Here is a 25,882-nt window from a genome sequence, read left to right as displayed (position 1 = left end):
AAGGTTGTTAGCAGTTTTCTGGGAACTTCTCTAAAACCACCATGAATATTATTTTTTTTGTTTTAGGTAATTAGTTGTTTTTAAATAGTATCTAAAAAGACTGTTTAATGCCAGTAGTTAGATATAAACTTACACCTTGAATTCAGTTGTTTGAGAAGAGGTAGAGGTGTGTCATGCATTTTGTAATGTGTGTAAAAAACATTACACTGTGTAAAAAACAGAATGTTATCTTTACTTTGCACAGTAAAGGAAAGCATGATAATGAAATAATTAAGACAAGGAATTCTCAGCTTTCACTGAAAATGTTTTTGTATCCCATTGGTTCTTAAACTCAGCAGAATGAAACTTTGATCAGCAGTTATGAGAAAGGTGGTTGTGATACTTCTGTGTGTTCTTTGCCTGGATCTTGTGGTCAGGGTAATAGCATTTCAGGAGCAAATGATACATTTAAATCCTTGACTTCATTTACACGAAATGATAACACAATTACTTCTTTTTGTTATAAAGATGATGTTTCTAAGGTGGAAATTATGTGCGTTTTCAGTGTTTTCCAAATAAGGTACCCTTAAGGTCATGTTGAGGATATTGATGTAACTTTTAAAATTATGTTTTCTGTTAGTTGTATAGTGTCAAAATTCCAGCTTGGAGCTACTACGAGGGACATTCAATAACTAAAGAGACAAATTGATGTGGAAAAAACTGTGTATTTTTATAAAATGAGACTTTTACTACTTCTCAACATAATCCCCAGTATTAATACACTTGTCCTAATGATGAACTAGTTTTTTTTTATGCAAAGAAGTCTTTGTCTTGTTAGAGCCATTTGCCCACAAATTCTTTGACCTCCTCATTGTTGCTGAACTTCTTTCCATGTAATGCCACCTTGAGTAGACCAAACAAATGAAAATCCGAGGAAGCCAAATCTGGACTGCAGGGAGGATGTGGTAGTATCTTCCAACCCATTTTTACCGTGGTTTCTTGGGTCAGCTGGGGATGTGAGGGCAAGCATTGTCATGTAGCATTATCATCATACCTTTTCTTTGAAATCCGTGACGTTTTTCTCTCGTTGCTGGCTTTACTTTTTTCATTAGCATGTCTGAGTAGTACACACTGTTTATTGTACGCTGATTTTCCAAATAATCACAAAAGGCGACACCTTGGGCATCCCAAAAGATGGTCAACATGACTTTTCCTGCTGATGCTTGCATTCTGAATTTCATTTGGACAGGTGAGCTGGTGTGCTTCCATTCCATGCTTTGTTTTTTGGACTCTGATTCAAAATGGTGAACCGAAGTTTATCATATGTTAAAATCTTGTGTAGAAAAGGGTCATCTTCCCTTTCATTGTGTTCTTTCAAGTCTGTACACACTTTGAGTCTTGTTTCCTTGTGTTGTTGCATTAACTCTTTCGGGACCCACCTTGCATTTGTTTTGCTGTACTTGAGCTTGTTACTGATAATGTTATGAACTGTGCCAATACTTACTGCAACTGTTTTTGCTGTATGTTCAACTGTAATACGTCGGTCTTAATGAATAATGTTGTCAGTGTGGGTTTCAAGTGAAGGAGTTGACACTTCAACTGGCTGGCCAGGACATTGCTTGTCAGTCACTGAGGTTCGACCATTTTTTAACTGTTCTACTCATAAAACTTTCCATGGATGTTACAGTATGGAAATACCAGGAAATACCATACTGTAACATCATTCAAGAAAATATTTTAGCCAATTTTTCACATTCAGAAAGCAAAAAATGGATCACTGAATGTTGTTCAACTAATATGGAAACTTCAAGCAGACACGCCATTGTTAAATGCAATATTGGGGTTATAAACAAAACAATTTTTATCCGTCAGCTGTTCTCTCAGCTCATGCCAGTGATGCCAACTTAAAGTCGTATAAGTTCAAAACTCCTCCTACAAACTATTTCATTTTTTTATCAATTTGCCTCTTTAATTATTGAATGTTCCTCGTAAATGCTCTTATGTCGTCAATCGTGGTCTTGCACCATACTTTGATGGCATTCTGCAAAATCAGCTGTGTTGTTTTAATTATGCGGTATGCTTTGATGAAGCATTAAATAAAATTTTACAGAGGGTCAAATGGACTTGTTATGCAATTTTTTGATATAGAGACAAATAAAGTACGAACAAGGTATTATAACAGTATATTTTTGAAAAAGTCCACTGCTTAACATCTCAATGGCTTCATAGAAGTTTGAAGTATATAAGTTATAAATGGAGCCATGAATCTGTCAAATGGAATATTCACACCTTTTTAAGAGATCTTTATTTCTTTAATGATAGCCCAGTGCAGCGTGCTGAATTTACCTTAATCTCAGGGAATAATAAATTTCCTTTAAAATACTGCATGACTAGATGGTTAGATAATGTGAAATGCTTAGAACAAGTCTTGCTAATTTTGGATGACGTAAAGAAATTTATTGAATAATCAAAGAAACTTCAATCTAAGCTATACACCACTGTTGTTGAGCATTGTAAAGACAAATTCCTAAAATGTAAATGATCCTTATTTATTTTCACATCTTAATCTACTGAAAATTATTCTTAGTCATATAATTAATTCAAATAATATAGCTACTGCAAACACTTCTTCAAAACTTACTTCAGTTGATCTTACTGACTTAGAAAATCTATGTGAATTAAAGAAAATTGATCCTTATTTCAAACTACTAAATATCTGAATGAAATAAAAACATCAGAAGGTTTAATAACAATTTAGATTTTATGAAAAGTGTCAAACTTTATTTAACTCAACTCCATGAATCTGAAGATATGAATGATATCACAGAAGATATGAATTCATTCAAAGCTTGTTGAATGAAGCCCTTTAAAATATAAAGTTGTGAGGGGTCTATCATCATTAGATCCAGTTGTGATCCTTCATGAGCCTGAACTTGGTTGTGACAAAATGAAGTGTTTATTGGCAGCATTATATGAAGCTAATAGATTTACTGAAAGTAGTTGAAAATCTAAGAAGCAATATTCTTTGCTTTGCAAGGATGCTAAAAGAGATGTGAGTAGCGAGTTAAGAATATTTTCACCAGATACTAAGATGACAACAGTAAAGAATTAAAAGATAAGAAGTTGGATAAAGTTTTTTCATCCATTTTAGCAAAAAATTCAAAATATGTGAACTTGTGGGAAAGTAAAACTATAACTGATTTTTTTCACATGGAAATACAACAGTCAAAGGTGGCTTTGCCATTTACAAATCTGTTGAAGAGAATTTGCACGAAGAAACAGTAATTTATCCATGAAAGGTTTTTGATGCAATTGTAGATGCTGGGGGCAAGGAGAATGTTTTCATTACCATAAAAATGGTCACTTCTATGAGAAGTTCTAGAAGATATGAAGAATTTCTTGAAAAAAGAAAAAGCTTCTCTCAAGAAAAACAGAATGGAGTCATAAAAATGAAAATGTAAGCAGAATAAAAAATACTGGAGGAAGAAAAGGAAAAGCTGAGAGCTATAACCTTGGCAGAAGAAAAACAGATAGTTGCCAAAATTAAACTTTTAGAAAAGGGCAAACCATTAGGAACCTGAAGATATTGAATAAAAGTTGCCCTATGTGTATTATGTGCATAATAATACATATGTAATTATCATATTATTTTTAATTTTTTTACAATAGAATAAGTGACAAAATATTTTTCTAGTAAATGTTAATAATGTTTGTTTTCTGTACTAAATAATGTGTTCTGTTATAGTTTTCTTATCTGAATTACTTTAAGTGATAGTGATTTTTAGTTTTTTTAAGTTGCGATCATACATGTATTCTTTGTTAAATTGAAATCTATGTTTCTTAGTATTTTTATGCAAAGTTATTAATATTGTTTTTGTTTACTTTGCAAAATAATATAGGCTAGTTTTTATGAAATTTTTTTGTGCAAGCCAATTTTTAAAAATTACTTAGTTTTTATTTCTTATTTGTGCTACTTTTAGTTACCATGATGTTCATTTTTTGCAAGAAACTTATTAAATATTGTTGTTTCCTTTTTTCTATTTTGCAATGTAATTTACTGAAACAATTTATCATGAAAAGTAGCATATTTTTAAATCTATGTTGAAAAAATCATTAAAAAATAAATGAAAATTTAAAATAATATAAATAATTAATTTAAAAATTTAATAAATAATAAAATAAGCCTTGAGTTGGGCAGCTATGGGGATGGTGGAGGCTGAAAAAAAATATATATATATATATATTTTTCAGAGCAAATGCTTATAGCATAACATGGGGAGAAAAGTTTTACTAGGTTGGTCAGGAAAAGTCAGGACAAAGAAAACTTAAAATTCGATGGGAACCCTGTTTACAAGCCTGTGGGTATTCATGACACATTATTTTACATTGAATTTGTTGCCTCTTCTTTACTTTTAGTTCTTCAGAGTTTTTAAAATATTTGTTTCATTCTCACCAACACTCCACTGTATACAATTCATTGCCATTTTCTTTCTCATAGAAATTATTTGAAAAAGGTTTTTATCACAGCAATCGTTCTTTAAAATTTGTTTTAATATTATATGGGACATAATTTTTCATATTTAACTATTGTCTCTATGGTTGCAAAGGAATACAGCATTTTGTTATTAGCCATAATGTTAATGTACTAAAATGAAACTAAACATTGATATATGATTTTATATACTTTTAGGTAGATTTCATAAGAAAGCTACCTATTGTAATGGATACCATGATTTGACTTCTGAAAAATGTTGACATATCTTTGCATTTCACATCTCCCAGATCTCAAAACCACCATCAGTTAAAAGGTTTATATTATATATATATATATATATATATATATATATTTCACTTTCTTGTGAATACGATAACTGCCGTAATTTTGTGCCAGTCACTTTCAAATTGATACATAAAATATAATGACTCAAAATCTTGGTCAAGTTTGTTAATGGGAAAAATCAGACCATTCATTAACCTTGTTTGTGTGGTTGTTTGTTTGCTTTTTCAAAAAAAAACAAAATATTGCTATAACTTTCTTATTAAGTAAAATATTGAATTTGTTTAAAGATCCTACTGCTCTTTGGATAAGGGCCTAAAACTTAAGTAAAGTTTTTTGATAGCACCAACCATTGGCCCAGAGGATGGAAAAAATGGGGTTTTGAAGATAAAAAAAATCATACCACCCTTAATATGCACAGTATTGAATCGGTTTAAAGTGGTTGTTAGTCCTCGATAAATATTACCTAAAACTTTTGTCTGAAACAATTTTTGATTTGACCAACCCTTACAGCAATGGATGACCAAAGAATGAATATTGCCATAAGAAAGACGGTTGGCTAGTTTAAAGCAATAAATTAATGTTGCTGTAGGTTTTGGATGAGACTAGGAATCTTCTTCTATCTGCTCTTCCAATTTTATTGTTCGTTGGTTACTTTCATACTTTCATGACTGTTGAAATTGTTTATTTAGTGTAATGGATATTCATACAGATAAATTATTATCAAGCATGTTGAAGTAATAAATAATTTTAATACTACGACAGGACATTAATTCTGTATAAACATTATGATTGCAGCTTACATTTAGTAGGTATATTATGATTGTGGCTTATATTTTTCACCCATCTCATAAAAATACTAAAACAGATTTTGTTAAAAAAAGTGACAGAAGAATTAAAAGAGCTAGTAAATTTGGGTCATGTAATCTACAACATGAGGATATGGCTAAAAAATTTTGTCAAGTCAACCATGATCTTCAAAACAGACAATCAATCCCCAAAAGGCAGTGGGAAGTGTCAAGATCATGGAAATGGTATGGCTTGAAAATAAAAGTTAGGAAAACAAAAGTAATTAGAAAACCTTAGATGAAGTAATGTACAAACTCCTTATTCTCACTTTATTTCAAACCTGAGGTAAAAACATTAAACAGTTGCTGAGTGTGCAGAGTTTTGATTTTTGTATTATTTTTCTTATTTATTAACTGTTAATTTATAAGATAACTTTAGATTTAAATTCTAGAACAACTCTGTAATAATTAATAGAAATCATGTCTTTGTAATGAAGATTCATTTGCTTGCTAAGAAAAAATTCTCTAGAAAAACTCGATTGCCGAATTTTTATACTAAATATTTATTGGATGTTTAATTTTGTGGTAATTTTGATTATTAGTTGCTTAATGTTAAATGCTATGGATCTGATTAATTAGTTAATTAACTTGATTTTATTTTTATGTTAAAACTTACTATATTTATTGTCATTACAGTACTATTAATTTTTTATTTTTTTGTTTTGTCTTGTCTTGTCTTATAGTTTACCTTCAGTTCCTTCTGATGACAATAATTTTGAAACAGAATGGTGTAGTAATAGACATGTAAGTTCAACAAAACCACTTGATAAGCCATCTACTTCTGCTAGTCTTTATAGATCAAACAATACGATTTCAGATAGAAACATAAACAGGATGCCTATTGTTAGTCCTTTTAGTATCATTCAAGGAAGAGATAATAGTGAAAATGGTGTTAGCTCATTATTTTCTAGTACTAAAGTAGGAAAACTTCCCATTCGTAATATTAGTTCAAGAAGAAGCAATATTACATCGCACTCAGTTGGAGGAAAATCAAATAAATTGACATTGACAACATTCCAGTCAGTGCCTGGGTCAGGTGGTCAAATAGATCCTATTGAAATTAAACCAAAATTTTTGGGTACACCTGCTTCTAATGCTAGTAATAAACAATTATCTTCTTTTTGTAATGAAAGTTCTAGGAAGTTTAAAAACAATTCAAATTGCCTGTTACCTCATCAATCTGAAGAATTTAGTAGTAAGAAAACACCACATAATCTTAGTAAGGACAATATTAGTTCAAATAAATCAGATCACCTATCTCCAATTTCTGGAGGCTTTAACAGTCATGGTATAGCAAAGCAAATTTCAAAGAAAAAGAAGAAAGAACCAAGGAGTCGATGTGTAAAGTGCAACAAACGTCTAACATTCACAAATACTTATACATGTAGATGTGGCCATATCTTCTGTACAAATCACAGGTTAGTTTGATGTAATTTAGTAGATGTCTAGATTAATTAATTTAATTTTTTGAACTAAGTTGTTTGAGGAAAGATAATAAAAAGAATTTCAATGATTTTATTTTGGAAATCTAATATGAAATTGATTGAAGTTTGTTAATAGTTAAGTAGCATGAGCATAAATGAGAAGGGTACAGTTACATTTTGTCTTCTCTTAAACTTGATTGCAAAAAGAATCTGTGTTGAAGAAAAATAATTTTACCTATCGATTTTACTTATATTACTGTTTTATTGTAAGATTTCAAAATGTTCATGAACAAAATTGAAAGATACTGTGTAAATGGTACTCCTCTTTGGGTATTAGTTTTGAATGCATTTATGGCTAATATTTTACCAAATTATTTTTGCAAGGCTTCTTCATGTTTTAATAAAGTTTTGTATTTTTTATCCTAGTTCGTTGATAATTTAAGATCTAAAGAAAAAAACTTTGTTTTGCTTTTCATTCAGTTGTAATGGGTGTTTTTTTTCCAGTAACAGGGAATCTATCAATATAAATATCACTTAATTTTGAAAGAATAGAAAAAATTATTTATTTTTCCAGCTTCAATTCTTATTTTGTAAAACATTTTTATTGTGTTTATAACATCTTAAGAATAGCATTCATTTTTTGAAGGATATATTATATCTAAAAAAAATTCTTTCCTCCTCTTCCATTTGTGAGATGTAAAGGTCTAAAAATGTTTTTTTTTTTTAATTGCATATAGTCAAAAAGAGCACTCAGGCTTTCTGGTTTTCATATGGTAATTGAAAAGTATGGTAGTAATACATTAATTAGTAATATGAGTGAAAATGTGCAAGTACACTTTGTAAAGAATATATATAAATTATTAGGAATAAAAAACAATTTCATTGTTTTAAGCCTGTAGGATAATATTATGCAAACTCATGAAGATAATATAAAACGAATAAACTTTAAAATTGGATGAGATTTTGTATGAAGTGAGCCCTATTCAATAAGGAATATTTCACAGGCAAAAACAATTACATTACGTGGAATGTAAAGTTTTCAGCGATATCTAGTTGTAGCATTCTATTAAATAATTTGCCATTTTTCACATATCTGTGCTTTAGACAGAAACATTTAGCCTGAATTGATTATACAGCTTCGTATAGTTTGATTTATTCTTCTACACAGCAGTTACCATTGGTGGCTATGTTTTCTGATATGCAGAATTGGGATTTAGTTTATTGGGAGTTTGAATAATCATAATTTGCTAATTGTTTTTACACTTCATGTTCTATAATTTATTTTTAACCATATGTTTCGTCATTTATTTCTTTACGGTATTGTTTTACAAAAGAGGATGTTGAAGGTAAACCCATTGACCTTGTTCAAGAAACCATTTCGTAGTTGGCTACAAGTGGTCAAGAGAAATATAGAGAACTGTTCCAGGTTAATGTTATTTTTTCTAGAATAAAAATACTAAGATAATTTTTTTACTAAGATCTAAGTAATTTTTTTTTATTTGCTCGTAATCTTTACATTATTTTTCTTCGTGGGGAAGTTAAAAATTTTTATATTTTTAGTGTATAAATTTAAATCTGTGTACTAAATTTAGACACATACGCCATACATATGTGGTTACAAAATACATACAAATGGTTATAAAGTACATTATACTAGTACACTGTAAAGAAGAAATAGAATACTTTTTACATCATTATTGTCTTTTAAGCTTTTATTTTGTCATAGTTTTAAATAAAGTCTTAACTGGGATGGAATATTGAAAGGTTTATGGGTAATACTTTATCACTATAGAGATAATTTTAAAGAATGATAGTGGAGAAATGACATCTCATGGATCTTATTTTTTAAAAGTACAGTCATTAATACATAAGCAGGTGTGCTGAAACTGCTAACCTGATGTATTGCTTCGAGTACTACAATTCTGCCTATGTGCCAGTTAAAGTAATACACTCGTCTAATTGATTTTGTGAGCATGTGTATGTATGCACATGCACACATACAGAGAGAGAGAGAGATAGCTGCATGTGCATGCAATGTTTCTATTTTACATTAGGTATCTGTTAATTTTTTGTTGATCAGCATGACAAAACTAACTTTTTTTGTTAGCTTTTTTAAAGTTATTCGCTTTCAAAATTGGTTGCAAATAGTACTTTCAGACAATCTTTATGAGTTAATTATGCTAATTTTTACTGTATACCTACAGCCTAATGACTAGATAAGTTGTCTTATTTGTGCTACCACAACTAATAATTAAAAAGCTTTTGAGTACCTTGTTTTTTTTTTAATTTTTTGATAATTATACTACATTTTAGGTTGCAAGCTCCATATTATTGAAGAGGTAGTTTTTTCTTAGTATTATATTAGAGGCAGTAATTTCAAAGAGAAAAATATTTCTTTACTTACAGTTTTCCATTTTTTAAATTAATTTAATTACATTGTTTTGCTGATCCCATTTTTTCAGGTTCTCCTAATCTACTCATTTACCATTTCTGTTGTGATTTGTATTATTTAAATCATAAAAAAGAATAGCAAGAAATTCTTTTAGTCTGTATTGTAGCTTGTTGCAGGTTTTTTTATGGTTCCTTACCCAATATGAAAAGTAAAAAAATACACTCAGTTGGAAAAAATTGGAACTTTTTGTTTTATAAAATATGAGATAGTTAACTTAAATTTTGGAAACCCTCTTTTTCTGCAATGAAACATCAATTTTTTTCTCGTTTCTGCTTTTATCTGTAAAATTTCTGTTTTTGAAATAGAAATTTAATGAAAAGCACTGATAACAGAGGACCTTTATCAGTTATTCAGATGTAGTGATTTTGTGGATTCAAAGGCAGTTTTCAATTGCATTTTGAACTGTGGTGACCAAAATATCTGAAACAAGATTCTGGAAATTTTATTTTGAAGCTAAAGTTAAATTGGAAAAAAATATGTGACTTTGACTAACTTAATCATAATCATAAAATAAAATATATAATGTAAAATTTTATAATATTAGTTGAAGCAATGAATTTTTAGCAAATATTAAAAAAATGTGTTCATAATAACTCATATTTTAGATTTACAGCTAGAATTTACCATGGTGGAGTTTATATAGATTTGACAGACACATATTAAGTTTAGATACTTTTTATCCTAACTAGCATAACACTTAAAGCTATGATTATTCTTTTCTGTATAGTGTAGGTGTTCAGTAAGTGGTAAGGAGTGTATCCCTTAACATGGCGTAATTGTATCATTAATTTATGTTAACTATCTTTGTACCATTTTTCCAACTTCAGTTTAAAATAAATTGAAATAAAATACTATACATATATTAAATGTTTTTACATTCTTAAGACTTTGTTTTTTTTCAGTTTAATATTAAAATGGTTTTTTACTCTGTTTTGTTATGCTTTTTGATTGAGTTAAATAACATTGAAATTAGTAGAAAAATGTGCTCAGTAGTTAAGTGTAACATGGTTAACATAAAGTGGTTGTGATTTACATCGTAGCTTTGTGCCATAAGCATTAATATGAAATCCTTAAGGATCTGCCAGTGCAGGATGTGCATCACAAATCTTATTCTCAATAAAATTATGCAGAATTATATGAGTCACTGGTGAGGCTCATGTAACACATATGTTTCTCCTTATGTTTTATTATTTATTTTATTTTTTACATCAGTTGATTATTTTATTGCATTTTTCCAATTGGGTTGCATTCTAAAAATTTTTTTAATTAAAATTTTTTATTACATTAATCATTCAGACATACAAATGGTTACAAAATACATTGTAGTAGTACACTAAAGAAGAATAGGATACTTTTTACAATTATAAAAACAGTGTTAAAAAAAGTTTATAGAATAATATTACAAGTGGGAAAAATTTTATCAGTAAACAATTTGGGTTTTTTCAGTATATTTACTTAATGAGTTTTGCTAAAACATCTTAAGCTCGTGAACAAGCTTCTTAGGCATAATTCATATCATGCAGTAGTGTTTTTCAATACTACTATATGAAATGAAATCCAACACTTTTTTAAATCACAATTAAAAAAATAACCTTGACTTTTGAAATATTGAATGCGTAGGTAAATTCTTTTACAGTTTATGCAAAAAATAATGAATGAAATATTTAAGAGGACAGAGTGGTGAACATTTGGACTGACCATTAAGATCACAGGTTTCAGGAGGTGCCATTGTCTGTATTACAAAGAACAAATTGTTAAACGAATCTGTTATTCTTAGAAAAGAATCCCTTTTAGTTCTTTATAAATTCTTCTTTATTTTCTCTTTCTTTTGTCTTAATTGGAAGAAACCCATTACTCTGGTCTGTTATACTGGTCCTGTTACAATATTTATGTGTCTGTATGTATATTTTGTATATATAAAATCGATTCAACTTGATTCACCCAGTACAGAATTAAATTAAATAAAATGACATCCACCTTATTTTTTCATACAATCTCTATTAGAGCGCCTTGGCGGCAACCACCATCTTCAGTTGTAGATTTTTTCTTTTTTGTAAAATATGTAATGTTAAATTACATATTAAACTCAAAATTAAAAATTAAAGTATAATAAATTAAAATACATATATATAAAAATTGTAATATAAAAATATAAAAAAAAATTAAAAATTACATATAAAAATATGAAGTCAAGTATTATAAAATATAATATATTGTGTTTGGCCAGCCAATACTTACTTAGTTTAGGTTCATTACTATAGTAGTATTGGTTGGTCTAACACATGTAGTATATTATATTATATTATTTTTATATTATGTATTTTGTTTAATTTTATAATACTTGATGTAATATTTTTATATGTAATCTTTAATTTTATTATTAATTTTCTATTTTAACATTTTTATACTTCCTTTAATAAATTTTAAAATTTAATTTTTTAATTTTTGTATTTTAATTTATTATACTTCAATTTTTAATTTTGAGTTTAATATGTAATTTAACACTAAATATTTTATAAAAAAGAAAAACTACAACTGAAGATGTGGAGATGTGGGTTGCTGCAAAAGCGCTTTGGTAGAGATTGTATGAAAAAATAAGGTGAGTGTCATTTTATTTTATTTGATTCTGTAATTGGGTGGATCAAGTTGAATCAATTTTATATTTGCAATAATTATTAGTACAGAGTTAATATGGGTCTTAAAAATATCGAATTTAGAAAAATATATATATGTATTTATTATTATTATTATTATTATTATTATTATGCTTTTACAGCCAACATGGGACCACTTAAGTCAATTTTAGTTGGATCTTTTCTGAGAAAAGCGTGTTATTTTACTCTTTCGAGCTGCCCAGTATTTCTTCATCCGTTCAGATCTTGCTTTCTTTTCTTCATCCGTAAACCCTCTTCGTTGTATTTTGTCGTTTGTCTGTCTTTTGTTTAAATCTAATGCTTTTATCTTTTAGCTTTGTAATTTTTCCAGTTTTATTCTGTAGGTCAGTCAGGGAAATTCCCAATTCTTTCATATCTTCTCTAATTTCTTTGATCCATCCTACTTCTAGCTTTTGGAACCAGAGCTTTTCAATGCTATTTCTTGACAGTCTTGTTTGCGGTGTCCTTATGAGATGACCGAAGAAAGAGATTCTTTTTTTCGCATAGTATCAGTAACAGTCTCTATTTCTCGATACACCACCTCATTTGGCACAATCCACCATTGGCCTTCTTATATATGTATTTATATATACATATACTAGTCAGTAAGGGCTCGCTTCACTCACTATTCCTTTCTAGGCAGGAAGCTTTCTGGGTTGGAGAAAAGTGCTTTTCTTTTATGAAGGAATTAGCACTTTTTCTCTAGCATAGCCCTCATTCTTGACGTAGAAGTTGTACACTCCTGCTGTTGATGAAACTACAGTTTGAGTTTGGGTGTAATACTCTTGGTCAGCAGCTAACTGATATTCACGCACTTAAGATATTTCAAAGGCCTGAGATACACTCATTCTTTTAGCAGACTAAATAATAAGAAAGGTTTACTTCTCTTTCTTAAAGGCATATCTTATATAACTTTGATAATAGATTAATAAGCAATTTTTATTTATTTTTTTAAGTATTTTTAGTTTTTAATATACAGTTTAATTAGATATTTCCATTATGACTAAAGATGTGGGATCCCATGAAAGTACTTAAATGATAAAATTAAAGTAAGATATCTCTTACGTCAATAATATGTACAGGTGATTTTATTGATAAAATTAAAACTTTAATTTAATAATTCAAAGGAATAATATGACTTACAAATATTAATTACTGTAAAAAATATATATATATATACATGAGGTCTGTCAGAAAATAAATGAACTTTATTTTTTTAATCTTTATTATTTTTACGGATTATTGGTTCTTGTTCTCTTCAAAGTACTCCCCTCCCCTATTCACACACTTTCCCAGCGGTGTTTCTATTTGGCGAAGCAGTCCTGGATAGCTTCATTTGAAATGGCCTTTAAGGTCTATGACGAATTTGCTTTAATGTCATCAATCGTCTCAAAATGTCATCCTTTCATACTGATTTTAATTTTGAAAATGAGAAAAAATTGCAGGGGGCCAGGTCTGGTGAGTAGTGAGGCTGAGGAAGGGTAATCATCTTAGTTTTGGTACAAAACTGACAAATTGACAAAGTTGAGTGTGTGGGTGTATTGTTGTGGTGAAGGAACCATGAGTTGTCTCGCCACAACTCTGGTCTTTTTTTGTGGGTTTTTTCATGTAACCATTGTAAAATACCTTGATAATACACATGAATGATTCACTTTTTCACCTTGAGGCAAGAATTCTAAATACATAATTCCATGAAAATAAAAAAACAGAGCATCACTTTGACACTGAATCGAGACTGACATGCCCTGTTTGGGGCATGGAGATCCTTTGCTGATCCATTGTGGTTATTGAACTTTTGCCTTGATGTTGTAACTGTAAATCCAGCTTTGGTCTCCCGTTATGATCCTTTCCATGAATGTTTCATCATCATTGAATTGTTCAAGAGGTTGCCAACAAATATCCACTCGTATGTTCTTTCTGCTGTTTGGTCATCAAATGAGGAACAAACTTTGCTGCGACTCAATGCATGTTCAATTCTTCTGTCAAAATGTCATGGCATGATCCATTTGAGATGCTAATCTATTCTGCAAGTTCTCTGATAGTCATTCGCCGATTTGCAAACACCAGATTGTTGATTTTCTGAATGCAGGTGTTATCAGTTGAAGTTGAAGGCCTTCTTGGTTTTGGGTCATATTCAGTTAATTGAATTGTTTCTATGAATGTTCTCCCCAGTTTCATGCAAAATTTTATGTTGTATTACTCCCGAAAATCTCGCATTACAAAAATCACTACTAACACAAACATGTTACACTCAAATAACAATAACACAAAAAATAAATGAACACATCATAAAATAACACAAATAAAATAAAATAACACAACAATCTAAGAACATGTGGTTACAGGGGAGGTTATGCGGAACACAATTCTGCCAACTGATGTCACTAAATATCTCCATCGGCATGTAATTAAAAGTCTTCTGTCATTTTCTAAACAGACCTCGTATTTATAAAATAGTGTCAGGAAAAAAGAGTTCAGTAGGGTCCTCTTTTGAAAGCACTCAGATTAGAGAAGCCTATCAACTAGTAAATATATTGAGTATATATTTAGTCATAACACTTAACAATTCATTTCTGTGATAAACATGAACTGCCTAACGACAATCACCACTCTTATGAAGGTCTCTTGTTAATATAGTGACCAGTTAGATATGTTGTGTATTATATGCATGCTGCTCATTTATAACATGCTTTAGTGTTCTTTGGTTGCTATTATTTGTATATACATATATATACTGGTAAATGAAGTGTGTGCTATTTATTTATTATTCCAGATACTCAGAAGCTCATGACTGCACTTATGATTATAAAAGCGAAGGACGAAAAATATTGGAGCAAAATAACCCTTTAATTTCTGCACCAAAGTTACCAAAAATATAGATCAGTTTACTAATTACCATTTATTATTATTGCTATTACTATAGTTATTCTTCATTATTATCATTATTATTATTATAATTATTATTAATTACATTTTATATTTATTATTAAGGAACTATATTTAGGACTTTATTAAGGACTTATTTTGTCAGATTTATCACAAACTTAAAATAAATTTATATTTTTTAAACAGAAAAACTATTTTTGCTAACACATTTATTATGTATTAATATTAAATTCTTAATGGCAAATTATATTATTAAATTATTACATTTTTTTGAATTAATAAATTTTTCATTTGTATATTAACTGTATTTACTTAATTTCTTATGTTCAGTGAATATTAACTTTTTCCTTCCACTATTAGTCGGTTATATATTATTTTTTTATAAAACCTTTTATTAATAAAATTATATAAAGGGCTGAATATCATCTGCATCTTCGTAGGCTTGACATGCTGATACGCAATTGTATATTCAGCTCAGTAAAGGCAGGCAGTTGGAAATCACTTCATTCGTCACTTTTTTAGTAAGGTTGACATGGAATGTTTGTTATATTTCTGGAATGGTTGTCAGCTTGGAAGTGACTACGTCTTGTGTCAAGTTACTTAAAAACTTGTGGTTATGGCACCTAAGATATATACAAAGTACTTATTAATTTTATCATTAAATCATTCATAAATCTTGTGAAACTGTTTATTAGTGTTCTATTTTTTAGTAAAGAATTTATTTTAGGTTTTATGTAAAATATTCTAATTACAAGAAGAATAATAATTATGTTTGTAAAAGTGATTTATTTCTGTTATATTTAAAATAAAGTAAATCTTAAGCATGTTGTTAATTTTTATTTACTTTTAATATCCATTTTCCTAAATCAATTTAAAAATTTATTGTAAAAGTTGTATTGAAGTGAAACAATATGGAATTTATTTTAAACCTTTTTGAAGTGTTGCATATGTATGCGTATATCTTCATGATAAAAAAGATTGAAAATTTGTTTGAACTCATAAAAATAGTCAGAATTACTTTGAATTGTGATTTTTGTTGAAAAACATTAGCAAGTTTTCTGTCTAATGACAGCGAAGTGAACACCAAAATTAAAAAAATAATTATGTTGTGTAACAGTTTCTTTTGATTGTTTTGTTAATTCTCCTTTCATTGCTTTTTAACTTTTTACTTTCCAAGCCCTTTTTACCTTCATTAGACTGAGTTGATTTGACAGTTCTCTCTATCAGAACAGACATTTGGTACAATCATTTTCTTTTTCAATGTAGTTAAAGTGAGCATTTAACTCAGTTTGGACAAAATTTAAGCAATGAAAACACATCCTTTCATTGGTCTGATCATTATTTTCAATGAACAGTTTGTTATTGAATTCAATATGTGTGTGAACTCTTTTTGTTTTGGGTTTTGATTTTGGATTCAGATTAAGCATTGTTAGAGGATTACAAAAATACATGAATGGCCGCGATTGGCTCTCAATTAATGTTTTATAATAATTTTGCAATAACAGTGCAAGCTATCAAGGTGGTTCAAATGCACTAATGTAAGGTTTCCTAAGATGCATAAAATATATATCAATTTTGTAAATCAAGTGTAGAACCCCAAAATGGCAGAAAAGTAACTTTTTAATGATTGACAAAGAATAAATTATGTCATAAAGCTGCCAAAACATGAGATAAATAAATTATATTAACAAATATAGCATAAGTAGAAGGTTACAAATATACATGAATGGCTGCAATCAGCCATTGGGTTCACCCCAAAATGGCTGCCAAAATTAGAATTTTGTAATAATCATTACGCAATAACGGTGTAAGCTATAACGTATGTGCAAACGCACTAATGTAATATTTACTAAAATGCATAAAATATACTAATATCAAGTGCAGCAGACCCCAAAATGGTGGAAACACTATTTAATAACAGAAAAAAAAAATTGCCATAAAACCACTAAAGCAATTAACTTTAGTATTAGTAGCATAAGTAGAAGTTATAGATAACAATTACTAACATTGTTAGAAATAATTAATAATTGAGAGAACAGTAATAATAATAAGAATGTTCATTCAGGAAAATTGTATTAGACTTTTCTTAAACCGGTTTATTTTATTTTTTAATATAAAAATATGGTTTTTATCTGATTTGTTGTAATATTTTTCTATAACCTGTAATCTTTGTACTGATATACTCTTTTATTTTACACATTTTAAAGATGTTAATATTTTATATTTTAAGGTGATCTAAAATACTTTCTTTTTTTAAAGGGAATTGTTTTGTAGTTAAAAATTCATATCTAGAGCTAAATTTTTATTGGTGATATTAAAGATATTGGTAGCATTATCTAATCCCTGTTGTCTTAAATCTATGTGTGAAGTTACAATATCATTTTTCTAAACCAGCTATGGTTGTTTCACCTTACAGTTGTCAGTAGATGTGGTTTTTTGTTAATGGTTTACTTTTAATTTGTGTATGGGCGTAAGGAATTTTTTTTTCAGTGGCATGGGAGTCCTACTTGCAGTTGAATTTTCCCTTGTGCAGTTTATGGCGTTTATAATAACTGTTTCAAGAATTTAGGGGATGGTTCTCCATATCAAAATAAAGAAAATAACCTTAAGATATGTCAGGAAATGCTTAGTTTACCACCATTTTGAATTTTTAGTAATAATATAACTGTATTTTGTATTTTATACAGGTGATTCAAAGAAACGGAAAATTAAAAAAATTAAATAAAGTTAATGAAACATTTTTTTTAGAAAATGAATTTTATTTCATGTAATTGTACAAATTTTGCCATTTTAGGATACATACATTTTAGTTTATTTTTAAAGATGACATCTTGCAGGTGACCTCCTCTTCTTCTACGTAAACACTCACGCAGTCTCTTCGTTAAATTGTTCATGGTTTGACATAACATCTCAACTGGAATTTCTGCAATTGCTTCTCGGATCTTTGCCTTCAGTTCTTCCGTTGTAGCAGGTCTACTGTGGAACACTTTGCTTTTAAAGTGATCCCACAAAAAGTAATCGCAAGCTGAGAGATCAGGCGATCTGGGAGGCCATCTAATGTCACCATTTTGTGAAATGACACGTTGTCCAAACAATCGGCGTACAGCTGTCATCGATATTCGTGCAGTATGTGACGTTGCTCCGTCTTGTTGAAACCAGGCTGTGTTAAGAATTGGTGGAAATCTCTTTTGTTGTTCCAACAACAAAGGTTTCAAGCAGAGCTATATAACGAGCCGACGTCACTGTAATCGCAAGATTACATCCTCAAAAAAATAAGGGCCTATAACACCGTAAGATGACATAGCACACCACACGGTCACTTTCTGGCTGTGCAACGGACGCTGTGTGACAGCATCTTGTAAAGCTTGAACATTCTGTGGTGTACGGACGGTTCGCTCACGGCCTGGAAGTTTCTTTTTCATTGCTGAACCAGTTTCCTCAAAATTAAATATCCATGCTTTAATTGCATGTGCTGATGGAACACGGTCGTGCCGTCCCAGATTAAAATGACGACGAAATACTCTACGCGCTCCCTCCACACTGTCATTGTATTTGTAAAACGCTTTGATAGCAAATGCACGTTGCGCACCACTCCAAGGATCCATGACGACTAAATGGCAGGTTAGGTTAGAGAAGCTGGCGCCACTTATCAAGTGGTAGCAATCGCCTACGGCTACCAACACAACTTTCAAAATTTCCCATTTCTTTGAATCACTCTGAATAAGGGGGATCACGTTTTCTTAATTTTCTGACTTCCCGTTCGTCACAGACCAAAACCACACCGGATCTCCACCTATCCGCGCCTCCGCTATATCCTGACCCCAAAATTTCTTCACCAGCTCAAATCCTTCCGTTTCTAGCCGTTACAAGCCATTTCTGTCCTATCCCAACCCTGACACAATATATCCTACCAAAACAAAATGTGAAAAGCCTAGAAACGGCAAGATTTGGCCTGGCGAAGATTTTTTTGGTTGGGGGGGGTAATTTTTGGGGTTTTTTGGAGTTCAGGTCACGATATACCCGAGGCCGATTCGCCGCATGACAAATTAGCTCGTGTATCCACAATCAGTGGCTTGGAATTCAACCTCTGCGCATTAGCCACCCTCGACCAGCAGGAGATCACCGTAAGACAATTTGTTGTCTTCCAGCCGAGTTCTGAACTATTTTAAGGCGTCCAGTCAGAGGGCTGGTAGTTTATTGACTTCTGTTCCTGTAAGGCGAAAGAACATGAAGACGTACAACGTTGGAACAAGTGCCGCCAGTTGAACACACAGCTGAACTGTGTAATCATCTGGTGGTAGTGTGCTTCCACTTTCAGGATGAGGATCATAAACGAGAGGAGTATCCTAAGAAGTCGGAGCGCTCGAATTGCGTTAATTGCAGACATCTTCGGAAGGACCATAAGGCACTCTGTAAATAGTAAGTATTGAGCGCGTTATAGGCGGGCTCTCGTAATGTATTAGAATTAAAAAAATTTTGATGGTTAAAGTTCGGCAATTAATTTAGTACCGGGGTTATATTGCACAGAATGAAATTGCCGAGAGCGTCATGCGTAAGGGGTTGGATGTTGCTTTGTTACACAATCCTCTGTTGCGTCCGTGAACTGCCAGGACTTTTTCGTTGGAAAGATTTTATTTTGGTTCTGTTAGCATGTCTGTTGCACTGTAAGAAAGGAACTTCATGCGACAGTTCGTAAAACGATCATCACATGTTGTTTTTCCTGAATTATATATGTATATTTTATAAATGATTTGAATAAATAAATTTAAAACTAAATCTAGTCAGGTCGTAAATAAAGAACAAATATTTTGTGTTATTAGTAGCAGTCAGTATAATTTTTTGCATCAAAAACAAAAAAATTGTGGTGTGTACTTTTTGAGTATATTAAATGACTGAATAATGAAAACCACATCTTTAATCTTGACTACATAATTAATCTTTTAATAATATAATCCCAGTGGATTCTGTTATTTTTAGGTTCTGCAAATTGAAAATTATGTCATTACTGAATAAATCTATATGGTCTTCTGTTTGGGAAAATAATAAATGCAAGACCAAACATTTTGTATTTTACAAATAATGCTACTTGCAGAAATTTTCTAAAATAATATGTTAAATATAATATGTAATTATTCATCAGCAGTACAAATTTTTCCCAGCATTGACGAAACGTGATGAAAAGAAGCTATTTGATAAGTAGCTTATAGGCCGAAACCCATTCTTTTTCTCTCAGTATTTAAAAGAGTTCATCTGACTCTTTTTAGCAATCATATCTAAAAACAAATTATGGCAAACCTGCTCAAAGTGTTGGTCAATATAAACATCCATTATTGTTAAACTTAATCATTTCACTCAGTGCCATTTTATTTCAGTACCAAACAAAACATATCAAAATTAAAAATAAACCATAAAAAGGTAATTATAAATAATAAAATTAAAATAAATGTTCAGATTTTCTTGAAAAAAAATGTTTACTCCCAATTTACAGAAAAAGTATGGCAAATAATGGAAAATTATAGTGAGTAATTCTTATTAGATAATTTATCACAAATAGGATAGCATTACTGAAGAAGTTATGATAGGAAATCCAACAGTGTCTGTTGACTACTAATGCCTAACCCAATCTCTTGAGTTGGTGTGAGGAATGAGAAGCGTGGTGGACACGTCTCTTATCAGCTCCAAGTTTTTTGTAAGAACTAGTGGCTTTAACTGGTATTCAATAATTTCAGACAGTTTCAATTCGATGACTAATTGTACATTTGAAAGAGGAATTGGGGACCTGAGGACTTTAATTGAGGAACTGAGGACACTAACCAACTATAAATAAATGACATTGCCTTTCTCTAAGAATAATCATGTATAAAGATGGGTTCCATTTCATGATATAGTGTGCACTATCACAAGTAACTATCCTCATGCCTTGATCTTCTTCTTTATTAATGATCTGCCTCAAAATCTTGAACCATTCAAAAATGATTTGAAAATGCTACATTTGCAGTCAATCAATATTTTAAATTATTAATATGTACTTTAAACTCTTCTATTTTTATTTTATGACACTGCTCTGATCATGGTTTTACATGACTTCCCTTGATCCATCTAGATTTACCATATTGAAGCAGTTCCTTTTTTTCATGGAGTAGTGTACTTCCCCTTTCATGAAGTAATCTTATATATTTGTACTTATATATCTGTAGAAGAAGAAATAAAATATTTACATTACTTTTTTAGAATTGCAATGTGATATTCACTAAGAAAATAAATTAAAATTTATTTCAGTATTAAGAAAAATGCTATAGAAAATTATTTATAATCTTACATTAAAAATCAAATCATAAAATTATTTAACTTATAATAAGAAATAATGTTTACTTGTTCTGTTCACTGAAATTTTGATTATTTAATATTTTTTTATCACTGAAAAAGTGTTTATTGACAATTTAGTTTATTTTTAAGCATTGTAATATAAATTGTTATATGTTATAAAATTATTTTGATTAGAGTATTTGATTATGTAATAATAATTTTTTTTTTGCGGAGGGAGGTGGAAATGCATTTACGCACGGAGTGTCGGGCTCCCGATGATGGTATTATCCAATCACTATCAGCAGACTACCGACTAAAATCCACTCCCCCCCCCCCCTTTCAACCAGGACTCGACCCGGAACCGTTTAACACATTACTTCCGGTCGAGTCCTTTTATACTAACCTGATTATGTGCTACCTCATTTTCAGGACTATCCAGGTCAACCTTTTTGGCCCTGAGAATGTTGCCGACGAATCGGGCTACATTTTCCCAGCTGCTCAGGTCACGGTGCATCATCGCACAACGTTGTGGGGACTCATTGCTCCGAGATCCGCCTCTAGTGTCTCTCAATCTGACGCCTACCGAGAAAAAAGGTGTGCTCAGCGTCGTCTCTAAAGTAGCAATGGGTGTGACGCCGGCGATCACAAGTACTGCAGGCTCGGAGACCGCCCGATACGCGGAAGCGACTCTCAAGGCTGCGGTGCGTTGCACCTGTGCGAGCCACTTCCGGTTTCTTGCAATTCTTAATGCCTGGGCCCACTCTTCCGACCCGTATAACAGGATGGAATGCACCGTGGACATCAGCAATCGCCGTCTGCTAGTCTTCAGTCCGCCGACATTCGCCATAAGCCGGCTGAGAGCATTTACGGCTCTCGTAGTTTGTCGCCGGCTCTACGAAGCTGCTCAGCAAAGCTGAGTTTTCGGTCAATCATCATACCGAGGTACTTTGCGGCCGGCTTGTTCTCGACAACCTCTACCCCGACACGCAGGATGAGACGGGTGTCGATACGCTTCTTCGTGAGAACTACGATCTCCGTTTTGCTGAGGGCTAGAGACAATTCATGGTCGTCCAGCCAGGCACCGACTCTGTGCATGGCTCGACTGAGCCTCAGTTGGGCGACATCGCGGTTTGCGACAAGTAGCGCAACGTCGTCAGAGTACCCAACCAAGACATATTCTTCAGGCATCTCCAGCCTAAGCAAGTCATCGTAGACGACGGTCCAAAGGTCGGGGCCGAGAATCGACCCCTGCGCCGCCCCTGACGTGATCGTAGTCCTACGCCAGCCTGCCGCGGTCTCGTAAATGAGACAGCGGTTCCTCAGGTATGCGTCCACCATTCTGCGGAGGTATTAGGCACATGGAACGAATGCTCCAGGGCCCGAATCATATCGGTCCCGATATGCGGAGTTGAAACCGTTTTTAACGTCCAACGTAACGAGAAGGACCACACGTCGTGAAAAATGATTGTGGTCCTCTGCTCGCCGCAGTGCCTCAACAACCTCCTGAATTGCGTCTAGGGTCGACCGACCCTGCCGGAAAGCGTACTGGTTAGGTGACAGGCCACCTCCCTGATTCATCGCCGCAACCAGTCTTTTCTTTAACAGCTTCTCCAATACTTCCCAGCTGCGTGAAGCATAGACATGGGCGGTAGGAGGACGGCGACTCAATAATAATAATAATGCCCTGAGGTAGATAATCCCCACATCCTGAACACAACACCTCCGTTCGACGTCCAGGGCGGCAACAGCTGTACTTACGTCCAGCTGTTTGATTTTCGGCCGAGTTTTTGTTGATTACCAGGCCTGTAAGGTGCGTGATTTCGTGAAAGTGACCAGATGCTTTAAGTGTTCTGGTCTGGGCCATGTGGCGAAATATTGCAAGGAGAAGAAATTGTGCACTTTTTTGTGGAGATAGTGGTCACAAACAGGTAGATTGCCCGGTTCGGAAGGCGTCTGGCCGTCCGGTGTGTTTAAATTGTAGGCGGTTGAGGAAGCCGGCGGACCATAGCTGTCTTAGCTTGGACTGTCCGGCATACTTACTGGCGAGAGAGCTGTTAATTGATTAGCTTACAGATATTGATTAGTTTGGGTACATCCGTTGCGTAGGTAGGTGCAGGCAGCCCGGCTGGTGAGGGTTGCATGGTCCTCGGATCATGTCTCCTGATTAGCCAGTCGGAACCCTGTGTAGGGTAGGGCGACCCATGGCTGAAGATCGTCGGATGCTGTTTGTAAGTGGAGCATGCGGGGGTTCGTGGCGTTAGGTTATGAGTCACGTTCATTGGAATATTGTATAGGACGCAGGTGGCCACGGAGGATGGCGTTATGCGTTGAAAGAGTACGACCGGTCCGGCATTTGTGTGCCGGGCTGTGCTTCCCCCGATGAGGCCGGAGGTTTTTCCAAGGATGGCTGAGGGGGGGACATCTTCGCCCAGGCGAATGCTTCTGGCATGTACAGTTCTGAGGACTGCAGGGGAAGGCTTCGGCCTAGGAACTGCAGGGGTGGTGGACTACCGGAATAGTTCAAGGTGGGTGCCTTGAATATAGATAAAGAATAAACATGTACTTACGTACAATACATATAGCTGGCTAACGGGGTTTAGTGTAAATTCCTCGGGTATGCTTTTTGTTTTTGACCTGTTTCTACCTTCAGGTCACCAGACGGACTGGATTTTTCGGCCACCTGCAGGATATGGACAAACAAACGATTTGGAAGTGGACACATGCCATATTTAGAGCTGGCGATGTGGCGGCCAGGGTCAATGTTACAATGTTATTGCAGGTGTAACGGACGTTGTCCACATGCCCCCTTCGATGGCAAACATGTAGGAATGATGCCCATGTATGTCGGTGCATGGGAGCTCTGAAAGCTTCGGTAAGTAGGAGCCTGGAGTCAGTACAAAGATTGCGTATCCGCTCTCTGCCAGGACATATGCCGGTTCCACCGGAGTACCTAATCGGACCTACAAGGTTAGTAGCTCTGGATTGGGGGTGTACCCCGGCGGCTAGCCTTGCTACAGAAGGGATAAACGTACATGAATATTCTTGAACAATGAAACGTGGCAGAGAGTGCACGTAAACACCTTCGATTAGAAACCGCCGATTCGTCACAAGTGAAGAGGAAAAAGAGGAAGGAGTCACTTCCAAAAGGTTAGCCCATTCTTAATCGCTAGAGAAATAGCTAATTGTGCTGGTGGTCCTGTCAAGGAAATCCGGAAGACTTTTAACGGATTGCACATCGAAACTATATAACAGTCAAATCCAAAAAGTCCAGGCATTGAAGAAGATCGGTGAATTTGCGGTATCTGTGCAAGCGCATAGCACCCTTAACACATCCAGAGGAGTTGTTTGCCGCGATCTTCTAAATTGCACAGAGGAAGAAATAGTACAGTAAATGTCTAGTCAGGGAGTGATTCAGTGTTGCAGGCTAACTATGAGAAGGAATGGTGAAGTTCTTCCTTCGGCCTCGCATGAATTGACTTTCAATAGGCCTAAACTTCTTCAAAACTACGAGCTGGCATACATCGGCTTGTACGTGCTTTCATTCTGCAACCTATGAGATGTTTTAAGTGTCAACGATTCGGACACACTGCAGCTAGATGTGAAGCGCAGGAAATTTGCATATGCGGAATGAAGATACATGAGGGTGATCCATGTAAAGACCCTCCAATCTGTATTAATGGTAAAGGGCACCACAACTGCCGATCAAGGAACTGCCCAGTATATAAATTGGAAACGGCCATTCAGGAAGTTAAAACGCTTCAAAAAGTAAGTTATCCTGAAGCGAAGAAAATTGTTAGTCAACACCTCGACTATCAACCACTTATGCAGAAGCAGCTGCTGCCCCTTCCTCATCAAAAATTAACCTGGAGCAGTTGCTTACAACGATTGTAACAATGATTGAAAGAATCATTGATACAAAGATTGAGTCGATTCATCGGTCAGAACCAATTAAACATGCCTTCGCATGTTTGAAGGCTATTCCCAGACTGACGTCTTTGATATAAGAAACGTACCGACGCAGCATAAAAAAACCAGCAAAACCTGCGATCATAACCCCACCAACTGACGTAATAATTAAAAATCCTGATTTATCTGGAAAAGACAAAAAGATCCCTCCGTTGTCGAGTCAGAAATTGTGACAAGAGAACATGAAAAATCTGAGTTTACCGAAATGGAGGTGCAAGTCATTATCGAGAAGGCACCAGACACAGACGATATAAAAACTGTACCTATAGAGCCTCCAAAAGCTCAGAGAACAGCTTCGGTGAAAGCGTATATTTCAGCCGGCCCCAGCACACCCATAGAGATCGAATACAGTTCATCAGCCGCCGAAAAAGCATTGCTTGCGAGTTTAGATTCAATAGCAACGATGCTAACTGCACCAACGAAGCTTTCATCTTCTAGTGTCAGCCGGAGAATCTCACTGACATCAGAAAGAGAAGAAGACGATGCCATGTCCGAGGCCTCATACACACTATCAGAAGTTGAGGCCGTAAGAAGGATGGAAAAATGGTGCAAAAAAGGATGGCCGAAAGGAAAGCCTAGGCGGTAAACAT

The 25,882-nt window shown here is 33.2% G+C and overlaps 1 protein-coding gene across 2 annotated transcripts in view; it reads left to right on the top strand.

The window, feature by feature from the left end:
• LOC142334179 (AN1-type zinc finger protein 4-like) overlaps positions 1-15,848 on the top strand; it is a 70,381-nt gene extending 54,533 nt beyond the window's left edge. For both annotated transcript variants that reach the window (XM_075381989.1, XM_075381990.1), the window contains exons 7-8: positions 6,288-7,022; positions 14,908-15,848. In XM_075381989.1, the coding sequence (XP_075238104.1) occupies positions 6,288-7,022; positions 14,908-15,013 (841 nt within the window). In that variant the 3' untranslated portion in view covers positions 15,014-15,848. The remainder of the gene's footprint in view (positions 1-6,287; positions 7,023-14,907) is intronic.
• Positions 15,849-25,882: the final 10,034 nt, after the last annotated feature.

The sequence above is a fragment of the Lycorma delicatula genome, chromosome 1 (genome assembly GCF_047948215.1).
Source record: "Lycorma delicatula isolate Av1 chromosome 1, ASM4794821v1, whole genome shotgun sequence".
Lineage (NCBI taxonomy): Eukaryota > Metazoa > Arthropoda > Insecta > Hemiptera > Fulgoridae > Lycorma > Lycorma delicatula.
The sequence above is the reverse complement of the archived record's forward strand: the minus strand, read 5'-3'. Positions and strand labels throughout refer to the sequence as shown.